This window comes from Canis lupus, chromosome 20 (genome assembly GCF_003254725.2).
Source record: "Canis lupus dingo isolate Sandy chromosome 20, ASM325472v2, whole genome shotgun sequence".
Classification (NCBI taxonomy): Eukaryota; Metazoa; Chordata; class Mammalia; order Carnivora; family Canidae; genus Canis; species Canis lupus.
The window spans coordinates 57,194,313-57,211,788 of record NC_064262.1 but is presented as its reverse complement, the minus strand read 5'-3'; the positions used below and the strand labels follow the sequence as shown (position 1 = coordinate 57,211,788).

The 17,476-nt window shown below is 53.8% G+C and overlaps 1 protein-coding gene across 5 annotated transcripts in view; it reads left to right on the top strand.

The window, feature by feature from the left end:
• DOT1L (DOT1 like histone lysine methyltransferase) overlaps nt 1–17,476 on the top strand; it is a 65,161-nt gene that overhangs the window by 19,269 nt on the left and 28,416 nt on the right. For 4 of the 5 annotated variants that reach the window (XM_025456809.3, XM_025456808.3, XM_025456812.3 and 1 more), the window contains 5 exons: nt 5,117–5,191; nt 8,245–8,308; nt 9,470–9,698; nt 11,928–12,022; nt 12,537–12,599. In XM_025456809.3, the coding sequence (XP_025312594.1) occupies nt 5,117–5,191; nt 8,245–8,308; nt 9,470–9,698; nt 11,928–12,022; nt 12,537–12,599 (526 nt within the window). Of the gene's footprint in view, nt 1–5,116; nt 5,192–8,244; nt 8,309–9,469; nt 9,699–11,926; nt 12,023–12,536; nt 12,600–17,476 lie in introns of those variants that run through there. The other variant, XM_025456813.3, reaches the window with a different exon arrangement.

Sequence of the window (17,476 nt, the reverse complement as noted above, 5' to 3'; positions counted from 1 at the left end):
AGTAATTTGGTGGGGTGCCTGGGTGGGCCAGTTAAACAAGCAACTCTTGGGGCACCTGGGTAGCTCAGCTGGTTAAGCATCTGTCTTCAGCTTGGGTCATGATCCCGGGGTTCTGAGATAGAGCCCCACGTGGGGCTTCCTGCTCAGCGTGGAGCCTGCTTCTTCCTCTCCCTCTGCCTGGTGCTCCTCCTGTTTGTGCTCTCTCTCTCTCTTTCTGTCAAATAAATAAATAAAATCTTTTTAAAAATCCCAGACATCCAACTCTTGATCTCAGCTCAGGTCTTGATCTCAGAGTTGGAGTTCGGGTCCCATGTTGGGCTCCACAGTGGGTGTGGAGCTTACTTGAAAAAATGATGATAATAATAAGTACTGCTTTGGTTATTCCAACTGCTTTGGTTATTCCATCTCCTTTGCATTTCCATATGAATTTTAGAATCAGCTTGTTGATTTTTGCATAATTTTGTCAGGAATTGCATTGAATCAATAGTGATTTGGAGATTGGCCATTGAGCCTTCCAATACTGGATCTTTCAACCCATGAACATGGTATATCTTTCTGCTTACTTAGATCTTTCCACATTTCTCCCAGCAGTGCTCTTTTATCTTAGTGTGGGATCTTGAACACCTTTTGTTAGCTTTAGTCCCAGATAGGTAGTTAAGTTTTTGACACCATTGTAAATGAGATTCTGTGTTAAATTTTATTTTTCATTTGCCTGCTGCTAATAAGAATGCAGTTGATTTTCATATATTAACCATGACTTTTGCTAAATTTATTGATTCTGGTACTTGATTTGTAGATTTCTTAGGACTTGCTGTAGAAATAACTATATCATCTGTGAATAGGGATAGTTTCACTTCTTCTTTATGTCTTTATGACATAAAGACTTCTTTCAGTCTTTATGATTTTATTTATTTTCTTTGCCTTATTGAATTGGCTAGGATCAACACAATTTTGTGTAGAAGTGGTAAAAGCTCTAGGTTTTCATAGATGGTCTGTTTGAGTTTGAGGAAATTCCCTGCTGTCCTTGGTATTGTTTTTCCTAGGTGTGAGCATGGCGCTGTAGTTGTGTTAAAAGAAGTAGTCTTTAAGTTTTACAGATGAGTGCTGAGGTGTTTATGAACGAAATAACAGTATCTGTGGTGTGTTTCTGAATGATAGGGAACAGGTGCAAAAAAAGCATTTGACAAAAAGTCTCTGTTCATGATAAGAGCCCTCAGTGCAGGCCTTGTCTTACTGTGGTGACCTTAACCTTGCTCACCCGGTCTACCATGTTTCTCTGATGTGTAGTCCGTGTTTTTCCTTTTTTTTTTTGACTGAATTTTGATTTGCCAACATATATATAGTGTAACACCCAGTGCTCATCTCATCAAGTGCCCTCCTCAGTGCCCATCACCCAGTTACCCATCCCCCTGCCCAGTGTTTTTCCCTTTTTAATTAATAAATACCTTGGAGGAGATCCTTGGAGACCATGTAAATACCTCATCTTTCCTTGGACTTTTACCGCAGATTTTGGTGTCCAGAGGTGGGTCTCACCTGCCGTGGCTGGTTACTGCTTTGTTCTAAAGGTGGGTTTCTCTCTCCTCATTCTCTTCACATTTTGGACTGCGAGTCTTCTATAAGGAAGAGCTGTTCTTCCATATGTATTTATTTCATTCTGTGGGCTATAACCCACTACTGCTATTTTGTCACTCACATTGTTCCTCTGCTGGCCATTTGGGGCTCTCTCGGTGTGTGCCCTGTCCTTGCCCCGCCTTCCTGAGTACATCCTCACTTTCTAGAACCACAGATGCTTCAGAGTCATCTTGAATTTCCCATGTTCCAAACCTTTGAATCAGCCACATCTCTGAGGAGCTCTGGTTTCTTTTTATTGGAGAGTAGTTTGTGCTATTTTTTGAGATGGAGTTGTTTGTCTTCTTCTTGCTGAGTTGTGAGAATTCTTGACATATTCTGGCAGTGAGTGCCCCATGAGAATACTGTATTACGCATAGTGCTGCTTCCACTTGACTAGTGGACGTCTTCAGTGTGTCAGTTCATTTTTTGGTGGTTACTCTTCTGGGTCACGTCCAGGAGACTTTTCCTGCCCAAGTTACGAAGGTATTCTCTTTTGTTTTCTTCAAGAAGCTTTGTAGTTTCAGCTTTTGTGTTCAGGTTTAAGATCAATTGTGAATGGATATTTGTGTATGTCAAATGGGGGTTTATATTTGTGGGGATTAAGATTCATTTTTTTTTTTTCTATTCAGTTGTTCCAGCTTCATTTATTAAAAAAGACTTCCTTTTCCCCATCAGACTGGCTTGGTGCCTTTATCAGAAGTCAGCCTGTTGAGGGCAGGCCCATTGGCGCAGCCCCAGTGGTGCAGCGGTTTAGCACCGCCTGCAGCCCAGGGTGTGATCCTGGAGACCCAGGATCCAGTCCCACATCAGGCTCCTTGCGTGGAGCATGCTTCTCCCTCTGCCTGTGTCTCTGCCTCTCTCTGTGTGTGTCTCTCATGAATAAATAAATAAAATCTTAAAAAAAAAAAGAAGTCAGCCCGTTGAGATGTAAGTCTGCCTCTGTTCTGTGCTCTGGCTCATTGATCTCTCTCTTCTGTATTCCAGCAACACATTCTCTTGGTTACTGGAGATTTACAGTGGGTCTCAAAATAAGGCAGTTAAATCTTTTAACAGTGTTCTTTTTAAAGATTATGTAGGCTCTCATAGATTCTCTTTGTATGTTAGTTGTAGAATCAGCTTGTCTGTTTCTCAGCAGGCCTACTGGGCTTGTTCTAGGAATTCCTTCGAGTTGGCAGTTCAGTCCAGGAAGAAGGGTCATCTTAACAACGTCGAGTGTTCTGTTCCATGAACATAGTTTCCCTTGCTTTCCTTCATTTTTGATTTGTCTCAGCAATGTTTTATAGTTTTCAATATTAGAAGTCTTGGAAAATTTTTATTAAATTCATCACTAATGGGGTGCCTGGGTGGCTTAGTCACTTAATATACAACTTTTGGTTTCAGCTCAGGTTGTGATCTCAGGGTTGTGAGATCGAGCCCTGGGTTGGGCTCTGCGCTGGGCTAGAGCTTGCTTGAGATTCTCTCTCTCCCTCTGCCTCTGCCCTGCCCCTGAATGCACTATCTCTAAAATAAATAAGTAAATCTTTTAAAAAATTATCCTTAGGTATTTATGTTTTACTGTTACTTTAAATGGCATTTAAAAATTTTAACAATTCTTCGGAGCTGGTATATGCATACATAGTTCAGTTTTGCCCATTGACCTCATGTCTTGTGACCTTGCTCAATTCATGTAAATTCTAGAAGCTTTTATATAAATTCTTAGGGGATGGCCTGTGTATCGTATTGTGTGTCTGTGAATGGAGACGTTTCGCTTCTTCTTTTTTAGTCTTTATACTGTTTAGTTATTTTTCTTGCCACTTGCTGCTGGCTGGGGCCTGTCGTAGGGTGTTGAAGGGAAATGGTGGTGGCCTGTGTCCTTGCCTGTCCCCACCCTTCTGGGAGTGCTCAGTCCTGCACCAGTGGTGTGGTGGCATCCGTAGGACCTGTACCTTCCTGTACTGTCAGGTCTCCTGACGTGCACCATGTGTGCTGCTGAGCAGAGAGTTTACCGCAAGGACATGCTCATGAGGAGGGAAGGGAGGGAAAATTCGGATGTATTAGAGGGACCCTTGGGCAGGTTGATGCTTGGAGGTGGGCATTGGCTCTGGTGACTGTGAGTGTGAAGGGGTCTTGTGGGGAGGGGCTCCAGAGTATGAGGTGGGAGTGTGTGTGTGTGTGTGTGTTTTGGGGGGAACTGGTGGGACATGATGATGAAGGAAACTGCTAATTGGACTCAGCACCTGCTTCCTGCTCTGGTGAGGGAGTCTGGCTCAAGGACACAGGGACACAGGGATATGGGACGCCCATAGGACAGCACAGGGCATCCCTCCCTCCTACTGGAGACCTCGCGTCCCCACAAAGTGGAGTTGGCAGGGAGGCCACAGGCAGAGCAGGACAGTGGGCATGTGGTCACAGCCCCACCTCACTCCACCTCTTGCTTCCTCAGAGTTTTTATCCTGCCTGGGGCTTGGGTTTTGTCTTAGACGTTTTCTGTATCTGTTGAGATGATCACTTTTTACCCTTTATACTGTTAGGTAAGGTGAGGAGTAGTGATTCTTTCCTGCCATAAACCCCACCTGATTAGCATGTATTGCTGACTTCAGTTTACTAGTGTTTTTAGAGGACTTTTGTGTCTGTGTTCATGAGGGATATTGGTGGGTAGATAGCCTGTTCTACTCCAGTTTTGCCTCCCTCTGGTTTTGGTATCAGGGTAACATTGGCCTCATAAAACTGAGAACGATTAGTGTCACTCCTGCTTAAATGTCTGGTAGAACTGTGCAGCAAGGCCAGCGAGACCTGACGTGTCTGTGGGAACGTGCTTGAGCAGCGAGGCAATCTAGGTGTATAGTAGGCTCAGGGCTGTTCCCTTTCTTCTTGTGTCAGTTTTGCTCATGTGTCTTTCCAGGAATTAGTTCATTTCATCTAAGTCCTCACATCCCTTGGCAGGACGTTTTCCATCACGTCCCGTGTTTTCTCTGGAAGATCTGTAGCATCGACTCCTCTCCCGAGGCTCTTTGTCAGGGTTGCATTGGGATCCAGCAAGGGTGACGCCTTGGGGTTGGCAGGTGTGTGTTTCTGTCCTTTACTGTGTAGGCTCCCTCTGTGTCTGTTTACTGTAGCGTGTTAGCTGAAGAAGCCCCCGTGTCCTGGGGTTGGGTAACGCATGGCCTGACAGCTGCTGGCTCCCGGTGCACGTGTTGCCATCCAGGTTCTCTGCCCGAAGTAGGCTGCTTTCCTTGGCTCTGTCCCTCATGGGCCAGGAGCCCCCAGGAGCCCCCAGCAGCTGACAGTGACACAGGGACGGGAGCTCCCCAGACCGCGCGTGAAGCGCAGCTTCATCCATGGCATCACATGGTTTACCCTGAAGTAATGCGCATTTTCTCTTACACTAGTTTCTCTTGTGCATTTTGAGTTGAATGATGAGGATTTTTTTTTTAAGTGTTTGGGAGTAAACAGTGACACAGTTGAGAGTAAAAAATAGAGCGTGAAGAATACTCTTCACTGTTGTTTCTGCTTTTTTGTGTTTCAGATGGGTCTGTGAAGAGATCCCAGACCTCAAGCTTGCTATGGAGAATTACGTTTTAATCGACTACGACACCAAAAGGTGAGCAGAGCTCTGCCCGAGTTGCCTCTCCATGCTTGCTGGGGACACAACCTCTGATCAGCTCTTCTTCGACGGTGCAAGCTGGTCTGAAATTTCCTTTTAGAGTTGGCTGTCGCCTCCACAAAGTTATTTTGGTAGGAAATGTTTATCAAATATTGGCAGAGGCTGTCAGAGCAAGGACGTAATTGGAAATGCCACACTGCGGAAGCGGCGCCTGGTATGTGTGAAGTCAGGCTGAGCTAGCCGCCGAGTGGCCGTCCTCCCTGCAGGGCGGCCACCAGCAGCCAGCGTTCCCACCCGGGAGCCTCTGTGCTGGCCTCCCAGGGCTCGGGCTCTGGCCAGTCCGTCTGGGGCCCAGTTGGGTTTGGTCTGTCACTGTGTGTCCAGCCCCTTGGCTACCTCTCATAGTTTCCTACAGGCACGTCCTGGATCTCAGAGGAGAGTTCTGTGGGTGGAGAAGGGCGAGGCCATCTCTGGAATGCCTGCCTGGAGTTTTTGTTTCTCTTTGAGAAGGAAGGCTGACATTCCGTGCTCCTGCCGTTTTAGCTCTTGGCAGGCTTAGAATCGGCACTGAAGTCTTCCCTGAAGGACTGTAGTCATCTGTGGGCTTTGATAGCTTGCTCTTGATAAGGGGTGCAGCCCAGAAGAGGCCCAAAGCCCCTACTAGGACCTGGCTCCCAGGTGGGGTGTTCACCTGGTCTTGCTTTTGTGTTTGAAGGGCTTCTTGGTCTGTTTGTCAGCCCCGATCCGGTCCCCTGGCCTCCTGCCTTGTTCCCCATTTAATCATGAGCCCAGCATTTGAGAAAGAAAACTATGCTCACTCCTCATCCAGAGTGTCACGTGGTGTGCGTGCAGCTGGCAGCATGGGCCCGCACTGAGGACTGGAGTGAACCTCTCCCGCTTCCAGGGTGAGAGTGTACCCAAGCGCTGACGTTTGGACATTAGCCATTTGGCCAGGGAAACACACCTTCAGTAATGGGTTGACTGCTCTGTGCCTGGCCAGGAGCAGCCAGGGCTATTAAGAGTAGTTTTGCTACAAGTTATTTGAAGGGGGGGTGTTTGAGGTTCTTCCGTCCTGTACTCAGATGGCTTAGGAAAGACTGGAAGTGGGCAGTGGGCAGCCAGTCTGGAGGCATCCATCCGAGGGCCTAGTGTGGCCGCGGGGTCAGGTTTGTGGTGGGGCATCCCCATTTCTCTCAGGCAATGTGGCGGCAGGGCCCGCCCACAGCGTCTGTACATCTTCCAGGGGCAGGCCTCCTCTGGGGTGGGCCGAGTTCTGGGTGCTCACAGCTGTCCAGGGCGAGGGGAACCACGAGGAAATAGAATTAAAAAGTAGTGCCATGGTTTTCCCCTGAAGGCTGCATGAGAAACCAGGGGTCACAGGTCTTGGATCTTTCATTTTACAAATTAGGAGGGTGAAGGAGTGTCACCCAGACACTGGACTCCAGGGTTGAGAGCATTGCGGGGGCTGTGGACTCCTGCGTCCTGGTTCCACCTGGCTTGGCACTGAGCTGGGGAGGTGGCTAAACCACCTGCAGCACCTGTGTCTGTCCTGTGTCCTGATTTCACCACGTTACCCTGGGGGTTGCTTTGTCACTGTCCTTTGTGAGGACCCATCAGGCTTTGGTAGCGGCTGCTATTCCTGCTTGCTCTCCACTTCTCTCGCTTTTCCATCACGGCTGTCGTATGGGAGACCTTGGACTTGCTATAGCAGAGCCAGCTTAGTTGAATCCTTCTACTTCTGTTGTAAAGGGAAGGTGCTCGTGAGCTCCTGGGGTGGATCTCATGAGGGTAGTTTTGCTACAGCGTCTGTGCATCCTTCTAGGGGCAGGCCTCCTCTGGGGGTGGGGGAGGGCGGGGGCGAGGCCTGGGTGCTCACAGCTGTCCAGGGCGAGGGGAACCACAAGGAAATAGAATTAAAAAGTAGTGCCATGGTTTTCCCCTGAAGGCTGCATGAGAAACCAGGGATCACAGGTTGAGGGATGAAGGGCAGGCCACCAGCAAAGATGCAGGAGACAGTGGGGCGGTGGCTTGGGGAAGCAATGTGTGTCCCCAAGCCATTGTGTGGTCATTGCTTCCTGTGTCCCATGTGCATAGGGGCCTCTTCCGGGCTCCTGGCGTCCAGCTCAGGGAGGGAGCCTCCTTGCTGCTGTATACGCATGTAGGTGTTACAGAAAGAGCCCCCTGGGTGACTCCCTCTCCAGTACAGCACAGACACGTGAAGCGTGTGTCCCCACCACCCCCCACCCCTGCACTCTCCCATATCAGGCAGGTCCCTCTCAGCGGGGCATCCCGGGCACTGTCACAGGCAGACCAGCATCCCTGGCCCCACCCCTTCCATGCCAGGAGCACCCAGAATGTCTGCAGATGTCCCCAGGCTTTGTACAGTGTCCTGGGTTAGGGGATTTCATTGAAAGTCATATCTAGAGTAAAAATGATAGGTTTGGGAGAGTCCGGTCTCACTGAAAAACTGCCAAGCAGGTTCTCATTAGGCCTCTAATAACATGCTACTTACATCTTTGAAAGTGTTGGAAACTGTAGGGGCAGGTGCTGGGCAGTGTCCTCTTCTGCCAGCCTGAGAGTAGGGGGCCCTTTCCTCTGCTGGGTGGCCCCCATGACCGTCCCGAGATGGAGGCCCCCTCCAGCCAGGGAAGGAAGACCCCGTAAGGCTCATGCACACTGCCCTAGGGCAGTAGGCCCAGCCCACTGGGTGGGGAGTCAGGGCCGGCCTGGGTCCTGACTGCAGGGCTTCATGAAGGCTGTGCAGAGCCCCTTTTCTCACCTAACACCTGCTGGGCACACCGTTGACCCGTGATCCATGGTCTCTGCAGGCTGCCCTGAGATACATGATCTGGCCACGTAGCCAGACTGCTTCAGCCCCAGACTCTTGGCTCAGCCTTGCTGTGCACGTGTGACCTCTTCCTTCTCACCAGGGGAGAGCTGGCTCTGCCTGTCCATGAGCCGTCCACCCCCCGCCCCCCAAGAGCCCCGCCAGGCCCCTGTGGCTTGTTCTGAGCTCCATAGTGACCGGCGCCTTTCCTTTGCCTTTTCAGCTTCGAAAGCATGCAGAGGCTCTGTGACAAATACAACCGTGCCATCGACAGCATCCACCAGCTGGTAGGTGGCCTCTGTCCTCCCCTCATACCCCTCTGCTTATCGGGGGCATGTGCTGGAGTGCTCAGCCCAGCTGCCCATCAAGTTTCCTGGGTGGTTTTAACGACACACCTCACAGACCCCTGCCGACCACCCCGGAGTGTGGGGGTTCACACTGTGGCGTGGGGCCGGGTACTGCTGACCACCAGTGGGAGGCACCTGGGGTGCTGCTGTTGGGAGCAGGCTGGGGGTGGGGTGCATTCTCAGCCCCTGTCCCCAGCATGCTGGGTGGGCATCCCCAGGGTCTCAAGTGCATATGTACCTTCACATCGGTGCCCCGTCCCCACAGGCTGAGACAGGTGGGTGCGGTCAGGGGCCTGCCCGGGGCTTCTCCTGTCCCTCAGCCAGTTGTGTTAGGAGTGTTTTCCTGCCTTCCCTTTCGGACATTCTGATTATGGAGAGGCCTGGCGCTCTGTCCTCACCTCTCTCTCTGCCGTGCTGGGGTCTGGGGAGCCTTCGCTTGGCAAAGAACAGACAGCCAGGTTATGCCCCGCCACGAAGTGGTTCTAGTGAGTGTGTCACTCCTGTTCCCAAGGATGTTTCACTGTCTAGGCAGCATGGGCTCCTGGTGAGGGGGCGGTTCTCTGGCAAGAGCCTTGCTGTCAGGGGAGCTATGGCAGGGTGTTGGGCCGTGCAGCACCGAGGACCTGGCAGTCATCCCCATCACTGTTACTGATGAGAGGGGAGAGGGATGCTGAGTCAGACGAGCATGTCTGGGCCTCCTGTGCCGGAGACCGGGGTTCACAGAAGTTCTGGGTGTCAGCTGTGTGGGTCCCCACCCACTGCCTTGGTCCAGAGCCCTCCCCTTGGTTTTGTCCTGGGCAGAAGGTGGGGCCTGGGGCTGACCTGGGCCGCTCAAAGTGGGCAGCCGCTACTCACCTGCACGGCGGAGGACTGGCCCTAGGCTGGGAGGGCCCTTGGGAGCCATCGGTGCTGCCGTCACAGGCTGCAGGTGGCCGAAGGACGGCTGCCGGGAGTCTAAAGTGGGCAGATTGAAAGGTTAGGGCACCAGGCCTCAGAGGCGCCCCAGGGCCGACTCCCTCCTCGGGCTGCATGAGCTGAACAGGGTGCGGGCCTGGGCCGTCACTTATGTGACATGTGCTGGTGTTTTATCTAATGTCCTAGTGGAAGGGGACCACTCAGCCCATGAAACTGAACACTCGGCCGTCCAACGGGCTCCTGAGGCACATCCTGCAGCAGGTGTACAACCACTCGGTGACGGACCCCGAGAAGCTCAACAACTATGAGCCCTTCTCCCCGGAGGTGTACGGGGAGACCTCCTTTGACTTGGTCGCACAGATGATCGACGAGATCAAGATGACCGAGGATGACCTGTTTGTGGACCTGGGCAGTGGTGAGTGTGAGCAGACGTGCTGTAAGCACCGCCAGGCTACCAGGCCCCCGGAGATGGAAGGGACAGCTCGGTCACCACCCTGTGTCACCCACAGCTCCTCACGGGGAGTCGCCCCTCCGTGCAGCAAGCCAGTGCTCTGTGCAGAGGAGAGGCCAGTTCCTCCTGCTCTCAAGGGCCCCTCCCTGTCTCTCACCCCTACTCATATTGTGGGACTTGTTCTTGGCTCAGAGGGGATGCCAGTGACCACCTCAGACCAGCCCCCCATGTTGCTGGGAGCCTTCGCCCCTCCTGCACACTCCCCGGCTCTCACCAGCCGCCCCCTCCTTTGTGTATGGGTGGTCCTCCGGCACCAGCATCTCCCGTCTCCTGAGGGCAGGGGCCTGGCCTCGGCCTAGCCTCGCAGGTGTCCGCACGATCAACTATAAGCTTTACTGAACAAACACCTCGGCTTGGTTGATTCCCAGTGGGACGTGCCCAGCTGACAGGGCTGACATGGGAACCCTGTGCACAGCCCTCCCCTGGGGCAGCTCTGCCACCTGGATGTGACCTTGGTTGACACAGAGCCTTGTGCTGCAGATTCAAAGTCCCGTCTGAAACCGGCCTGGCCTCGGTGCTTGGAAAAGGGCCAGCACACCAGATGAGGACTTGTTTGATGTCATCATAAGTTTGAGCCTTTCTAATTTAACTTAAATTCACATTTTAATAAATGTGTATATTTCGGGGGTGCCTCGGTGGTTCAGTTGGTGGAGCGTTGGACTCTTGGTTTTGGCTCAGGGTCGTGGGATTGAGCCATGTGTCAGGCTCTGCACTTAGCAGAGAATCTGCTTGGGATTCTTTCTCTCTCTCTCTGAAAAAAAAAAAAAAGAATTCATGTGCTTCTAAAATCAGTTATCTAAAAGACCATGGAACTTACCTGTACTAAAAGATTTAGGGGCAGCCCAGGTGGCTCAGCGGTTTAGCACCGCCTTCAGCCCAGGGCCTGATCCTGGAGACCCGGGATCGAGTCCCACATCGGGCTCCCTGCATGGAGCCTGCTTCTCCCTCTGCCTGTGTCTCTGCCTCTCTCTCTCTTTGTGTGTCTCTCATGAATAAATAAGTAAATCTTAAAAAAAAAAAAAAATAATTAGGAATCTTGAAAAGTACCCACCCAGCTTCTCGTACCCAGCTCTTAACACCCTCCACATCGCTGTCCATGACCCTTACATCCTCTCGCTATGGGCCTTGGCATTTACTCTGTGTTTCTAAATAGTGGGACTTTTCTTTCTTTTCTTTTCTTTTCTTTTCTTTTCTTTTCTTTTCTTTTCTTTTTTCTTTTTTCTTTTTTCTTTTCTTTCTTTTTCTTTCTTCTCTTTCTTCTCTTTCTTCTCTTCTCTTTCTTTTTCCTTCCTCCTCCCTCCCTCCCTCCCCCCCCTTTCTCGCTTTCTTAAGTTTTTTTTTTATTCATTTAAGTAATTTCTACCCCCAATGGGGGGCTTGAACTCACAACCCTGAAATTGAGAGTTTTGTACTCCAAGGAAGCCAGCCAAACACCCTGGTGTGCTTACTTTTATTGTTTGAGTATATTCTATTCAAAGTGTGAACTCAAAGGTTCCCGGAACGTATCAGAGGCACAACAGTGGAAGGAGCTTCCTGGTGCACATGGTGTCGCAGCGGCGCTGGAGCACCTGCAGACTGCCCCTCGTGACGCTGACAGCTGGGTGTATTGGTGTGTTGGGCCTGCTCGTTGGGCTGCCCAGTGATGCCACCAGATGACAGTGGTTTGGAGACCCTGTTTCTGTGTGCAGGGGGCTTCTCCCGCAACCTCCAATCCCGCATCAAACCCCAGTCAATGCTGAGCATTCTCAGGGTGATTTCAGATTTGGCCAGCCGTGCCGCACCGCGGTGGTAACGCGGGAGCCTTCCGGAGGTGTTACTGAGTCTCGGGGAGCTGTGTCGGCACAGTTGATGCCACGTAGGTCTCGTAGACAGAGAGCAGGTTCCCACTGCAGGAGCCCTGGAGTGTTGTCTGCACGAGGCAGTGTAAGCCAGATGGCCATCCCCTGGAGGGGGCTCAGCTCACCAGCCTGTCCTCACTGACCTTAGGGAGTGCTTGGCACCTTCTTGGAGAGCCAGGAGCCTCTGTCCGTTGACCCCCATGGCCAGCACCCGCCTGGCTGGGGCCTCGACTCTGCGTAGGTGGCGCCTCTGTGTTAGGGGGGTACGTCTGACAGTACCTCTCTCTCTCTGAAGGAGTGGGCCAGGTTGTGCTGCAGGTCGCCGCGGCCACCAACTGCAAACATCACTATGGCGTGGAGAAAGCTGACATCCCAGCCAAGTACGCGGAGGTGAGTGACTCTGGAGTGGGACACGTGTGTGTGCATGTGTGTGTGTCTGTTATTTTGAACCTTGTTTGCCATGACCCATGGGGCGTTGGGAGGGAAGACAGAACGAGGTGGGCGCTCTGGGGGCTGCTGGGTCTCCGCATGCACATCTGGGCCCCACTGCGTGTGCTGCCAACAAGGACTACAGCCTCGTCTCCCCCAGGCTGGGCCTGTCTCCTCCAGACGCACCGTGGTCAGCAGGCATCACCGCTCGGCCTGTCTGCCTGGGGTGGGGTCCATGGGGTCTGTAGGGGGTAGATGCGTCTCCAGAAAGGCCTCCAGAGCATGTGACCCACACTTCTGGTGGACGCTGAAGGTGCCACGGGGTGTCCTCCCCTGCGACCCCTAGACTTATCTGGGGCTTCTCAAAGGGCTTGTGTTGAGGGCTGGTAGGTGGGCAGCCCCAGCTTGTCCCAGGGTGGGGGCAGGAAGGGGCCGAGGGGAGGCGCTGACGGGCTGTCGGATCATTCCCTTGCAGACCATGGACCGAGAGTTCAGGAAGTGGATGAAATGGTATGGAAAAAAGCATGCAGAATACACAGTGAGTGCCATCGCTCCATGCCCCTGCGGCTAACGATCCAGCTCCATTTCCGTGCCTCCTCCTCCCCTGACCCGCCGTTCTTCTTCGCTCCTGGGGACGCCCTCCCTGCGTGGAGCGCGGTGTGCACGGCCGAGCTGGGCGTGCAGTGCTGTTGGGGGAAGGCCCGCTCGGCATCAGCAGTACCCTCTTCTCTTCCTGCCTCTTCCACCCTTTCTGGGCCTCCTTGGGGGGGCTACAGCTGCACCTACCCCGCACTCTCTGACAGCAGAGGTGGCACATGGCGGCGCCCCTCTCTCCCAGCCCTCAGCTGCACCAAGGCAATCGTGTGCAGCGTGTCTCCAGGCACCTGGTGGGTCTCAGGGGCCCTCTTTCCATGTCGTGCATGCGTGTGTTGTGGCAGCAGCGCAGGGCTGGGCAGTGGGATATGGACAAGGCGGCCTCTTCCCTTGTCCGCTGGCCAGCTCAGTAGCATCTTCTTGCCTTCCTGGCAGCATGAGACCTTGAGCGTGAGTCCCTCCTGGCCAGGCTCAGGTTTGGGGCGGCACACACCCCCAGCTCTCTTGGCTGCTGCTGTGCCTCAGCCTCCATTGCTCGGCCCAGCCTTGCGATGCCCATGTTCCTTGGCCGAACAGCATTCCAGACCCCTGGCCTCCTGTCCAGGGCATCTGGGTCACGGCCTGAAACGTGTCTGGGCCCAAGCCTCATCCTTTACTCTCTGTTGCTGTGGATACACTGCGGCCGTACAGCCTGCACCCACTTGGCCACTGCGGGGACACCCGGACAGAGTGTGTCCAGACCGGATCTTTAACTCATCCTTCTCTCCCCATCTCAGGTCATTACCTGCACATACCCAGAGCTCGAGGCCCAAACCACTGAGATTCCACTTGGTTCCACGGCCAGCCCTGTTGCTCCTCCTTCCTGGAGATGTCTTACAAGCGTTCACCTCTTGTACTCTCCGTTGTCACCAGCCCAGAGCAAGCCATCGCGTGGGGCGTTGACTGTTGAGCTGGAACCGATCGATGTTCTTTGTTGCGTTAGGAGACTAGAATAAAGCCTGTGATCACAGGCTGGGGGTCGGTTGGGGTGTGGGGAAAAAGGGAGAGGGCAGGTTTCCCCTTCTTCAGGACAGCCCTGATGGCTACTGCTTGCACAAATGTAGTGTTTGAAAGTCATCGCCAAGGCCGATGTCACCCGCACTTGCTCCCTGGTGTCTTCTGGGAGTCGTACAGCTCTGTTTCGTGTGTGGGACTGGGAGGCTGTGGGGTTGGCCCCTGGATCCTTCTGTCTGCATGTGGAGGCCTACCTGTTTGTGCCCCGTGAGTGCAGCCCTGCCCTTGCCCTGCTGCCCAGCCTTTGCTCTCTGTTCACTCCCTCAGCAGCCCAAACCGCCTACCGTGGCTCTGGAGCAAGTCTTCACTCGGGCAGCGTCCGCCCGTCCTCTGGCCTGGGTCTTCTTCCACGTGGTGCTGGCTGCTCTGGGGCCTTCACCTCCCCAGATAAACTGTAGAGTCAGCTTGTGGGTATCCATCTCAGAGCACACAGGGATTGGGGTCGGGATGGCATTGAATCTGCACGTCCGCTTGGGAAGAACTGACCCCTGGACAGTATCTCGTCTTCCTGCCGTTGGACGTGGCCTGCCTCGCTTTGTAGTCTGTCACTGGTTTCGTTCATCTAAGTTTGGTGTTTTGTCTCCTGTAGATCTTGTACGTGTTTTGCTGGATTTATACCTAAGTCTGTCAGTGTGTCTGTCTGTCTTGGTGCTTGTATAAACGATACTGTCTTTTTTATTTCAAATTGTGCTTGTCCGTTGCTGATGTACAGGAAAGCAGTTGGCTTCTGTACATTGCATGGTCACAAACGGGAACACCTTTACCCCGTAACGTTGCCGTAATGGCTTATTAGATGAAGGTTGGTTTGTTTTTCTGGATTCTTTCAAAGTTTCTATATTGATGATCGTGTAATCTGTGCACAGAGGCAGTTTTACGTCTTCTTTCCCAATCTGCATATGTTTTATTTTTCCTGTTTCACTGCATAGCCAGCGTAACAGCAGGTATGTACAGCGTGCTGCCAAAAAGCAGTGGTGAGAGGGGCGCGGTGGCCTTGTTCCTGATCTTACCAGGAAAGCTTCCACTTTCTCACCACGGAGGTGATGTGAGTTTGTAGGTATTTTGTGGGTGTTCTTTATCAGGTTGACACAGCCCCTTCTTAATTTGCTGAGAATCTTCATTATGAATGGGCGTTAGACTTTGTTAAATGCTTTTTCTGAGTGTGTTGATGCAATCCTGTCTGTGATCTTTCTTCGGCCTGTTGATGTGGCGAGCATTGGGTGTCCAGCCGGCCTTGTGTGTTGGGTCAGTCCCGCCCAGTCGTGGTGCATGGTGGTTTTCACCTGTGTTGTTGAGACTGCGTCTGCGTCTGCGTCCATGAGAGATCCTGGCCCGTAGTCCGTCCTGTAACGTCCTTGGGTGTCCCTTTGCTTCTGTTCTGCTCTTCTGGGCCAGGACTTGCATATCCAGACTGGGGCCCGGCTTCTCCTCTTTGTCTCCTGGGGCAGTTTCCTCTGGAATTCTCTACCTTGTGTGAAAGGCGAGCGGTCCGGCCTTTGTGCTCTCCCGTGCCCCCACGTCTGAGGCTCCCTGGTGTCTGCTGTTCCGGCTGCGTGTGCAGGAAGCCCAGTTGGCCTCCATTTCCAGGGAGTTGCTTCCCGCATTTTCCTGAGTCCATGACTTCCTGAAATGGAGGTTTCCCCATCTTAAACTACTTCTTATTTCTGATGAGAAGGCCAAACAGCCACCAGCCCTCAGTGTAAAAGTTGTGCCACGTTTCTCAGAAATGGCCGTTGGTACTCCAGGCAGGGCTTCCAGGACTTTGTTTGTAGCTGGTTTTAGCTTCAGGCATGCTCCTCACGGCTGGGGCAAGGGGCAGGGGTAAGGCCTGGGAGGGCCACCTCTCCTTCCGCCGTCCTCCTTCCTTCTCTTGTCTCTGTCTGGGGTGAGTGGCACATCAGGGCCTCGTGGTGTGGTGGTCGGCACACGGGCCTCCCCATGTGGAAACCGTCTCATCCCTTAGGTCTCGTGTGGTGTAGATTGTTCGCTAGCCCTGCCGTGGCCCCTGTGAGGTGGCTGGGAATAGAATTTGGCTTGAAGGACACTTGGGCACGACCTTGGCAGTGGGTGTGTGGAAAAAGCTGGCCGCAGGACAGGCAACCGCCGTGCCTTTGCTGCTCTGTTGCCTGTTTCCAGAGGGTGTCCTGTCTCGAGCAGCCCGGCTCCGGGGGGCGTGGGGAGCATGTGCTGACTGCTGAATACCCAAATTTGGCGGGAACTTATGTCTTAGGTCTTGTGAGGCCTTCCCCCAGCTTTCTGTGGCTTTGACCAGGCGTCCCTGTTGGCGGACAGAGTCCTGCTCCTGTTACTTAAGAATCTAAGAGGAAACAGAGCCAAGAGGAGTCTAAAAATAGCCCAGTGTGTGCTTCCAGGCCTAGAGCCTGCTGCTGGAGGCCAAGGGTTCCCGTGCGGCCGCCGCCTCCTCTGTTCCCCCCCTTCCCGCTCCCCCTGCCTTTGCAGAGGCGCCGCCCAGCCAGGGTCCCCTGCCAGCCTCGGCCTCCACCTCCCCGTCCTGCCGCGCAGTGGTGCCTGGGCGCCAGGCCCTTCTTGCCCGCGCACAGGCCTCCTCCTGTCACAGCCCCCATTCCTTCCTTCTGCATGGCTTCTGCCTGCAGGCCTGTGTCACCTCAGGGTGCTGCCTCTACCTGGGAGACTCTCTGTCCAGCTCCCTGCCCAGGCTGGCATCCAGGCCCCCGGAGCCCTGTAACACGGTAACCGTGCTGTTGACAATGAGCCCCATATGCTGCGGCGCCTGGCAGTGGGCCTGGTATACAGTAGGTTTCGTGCATTGAGAGTCTGTTACCTTGGGCAGCTGTGGCCTCAAGGAGGTGCCACGTGGGGATGGTGCTAGGGTGTCTGTGGACTGGCCTGTGCTGAGGCACTTCCGTACTCATGGTCCGGTGACTCTCTATCCTGGGCCTTGAGGGGCCTCCCTCTGGGCACCTGCCACCCCTCCAGGTTTGGCCACGTCAGGATGGCATCTGTGTGGCCCTCGGGGTGCCTGGGCCATGTCATCTGGGGCCCCATGCATCTCAGAAGCTCTGGCCCACCTCCGCTCTGGTCTCGGTTGGAGTTGGATCTCTGGGAGGCGGGTGCTGCCAAGAGACAGGGTCTGGTGGTTCGACTGAGCTTTCCTGCGTCTGTGGACTTGCAGCAGCTCCTGGCACGTTAGCTGAGTAGCAGGGCTGCCCATGGGTGGCTCTTGCCCCCCTGATTTTGGGTGGGGCTGACCTCAGTCTCTTATTCTTGGAAGCTGTGCTCTTTTCCCGACCAGAGAGTGTGTGTGTTCCATGCAGGCATGGACACAGCTTCCAGGACCCTGTTGTGGGACTGCAGTGGCTGGGGTGTGTGGCTGCACACACTCCCACACTCCACCTGTGTCCCGCCCTAGCCCTGCCTGTTGGCCCAGGGCCTCGAGTGGACCTGTGGTGCCTGTGGAACAGGAGGTGGGGGACTGAAGCCCTCTGCACCTGTGTGTGCCAGAGCCCTCTCCTACTTGGAGGGCCCAGTGGTGTTGGGGCCAGGCACGGGGTCCCTGGGCAGGGGCACAGGAAGGCCACACACCTCTCTCTGGCCACTGTTAACTCGGGTGCCCCAGCCAGCCAGTCCCTCCTGGAGGATCACGGGCAACCCATGCCCGGAGCAGAACTGCAGCAGGACATGGTGGGCAGCGCCTAGGACGGGGCTGTTCTCTTGCCTTGGCTCAGCAGTGCTGCCGTGGCCTGACAGCACGGCCTAGAGGGGGGCCCCCAGGAAAGGGGAGCCATGTGG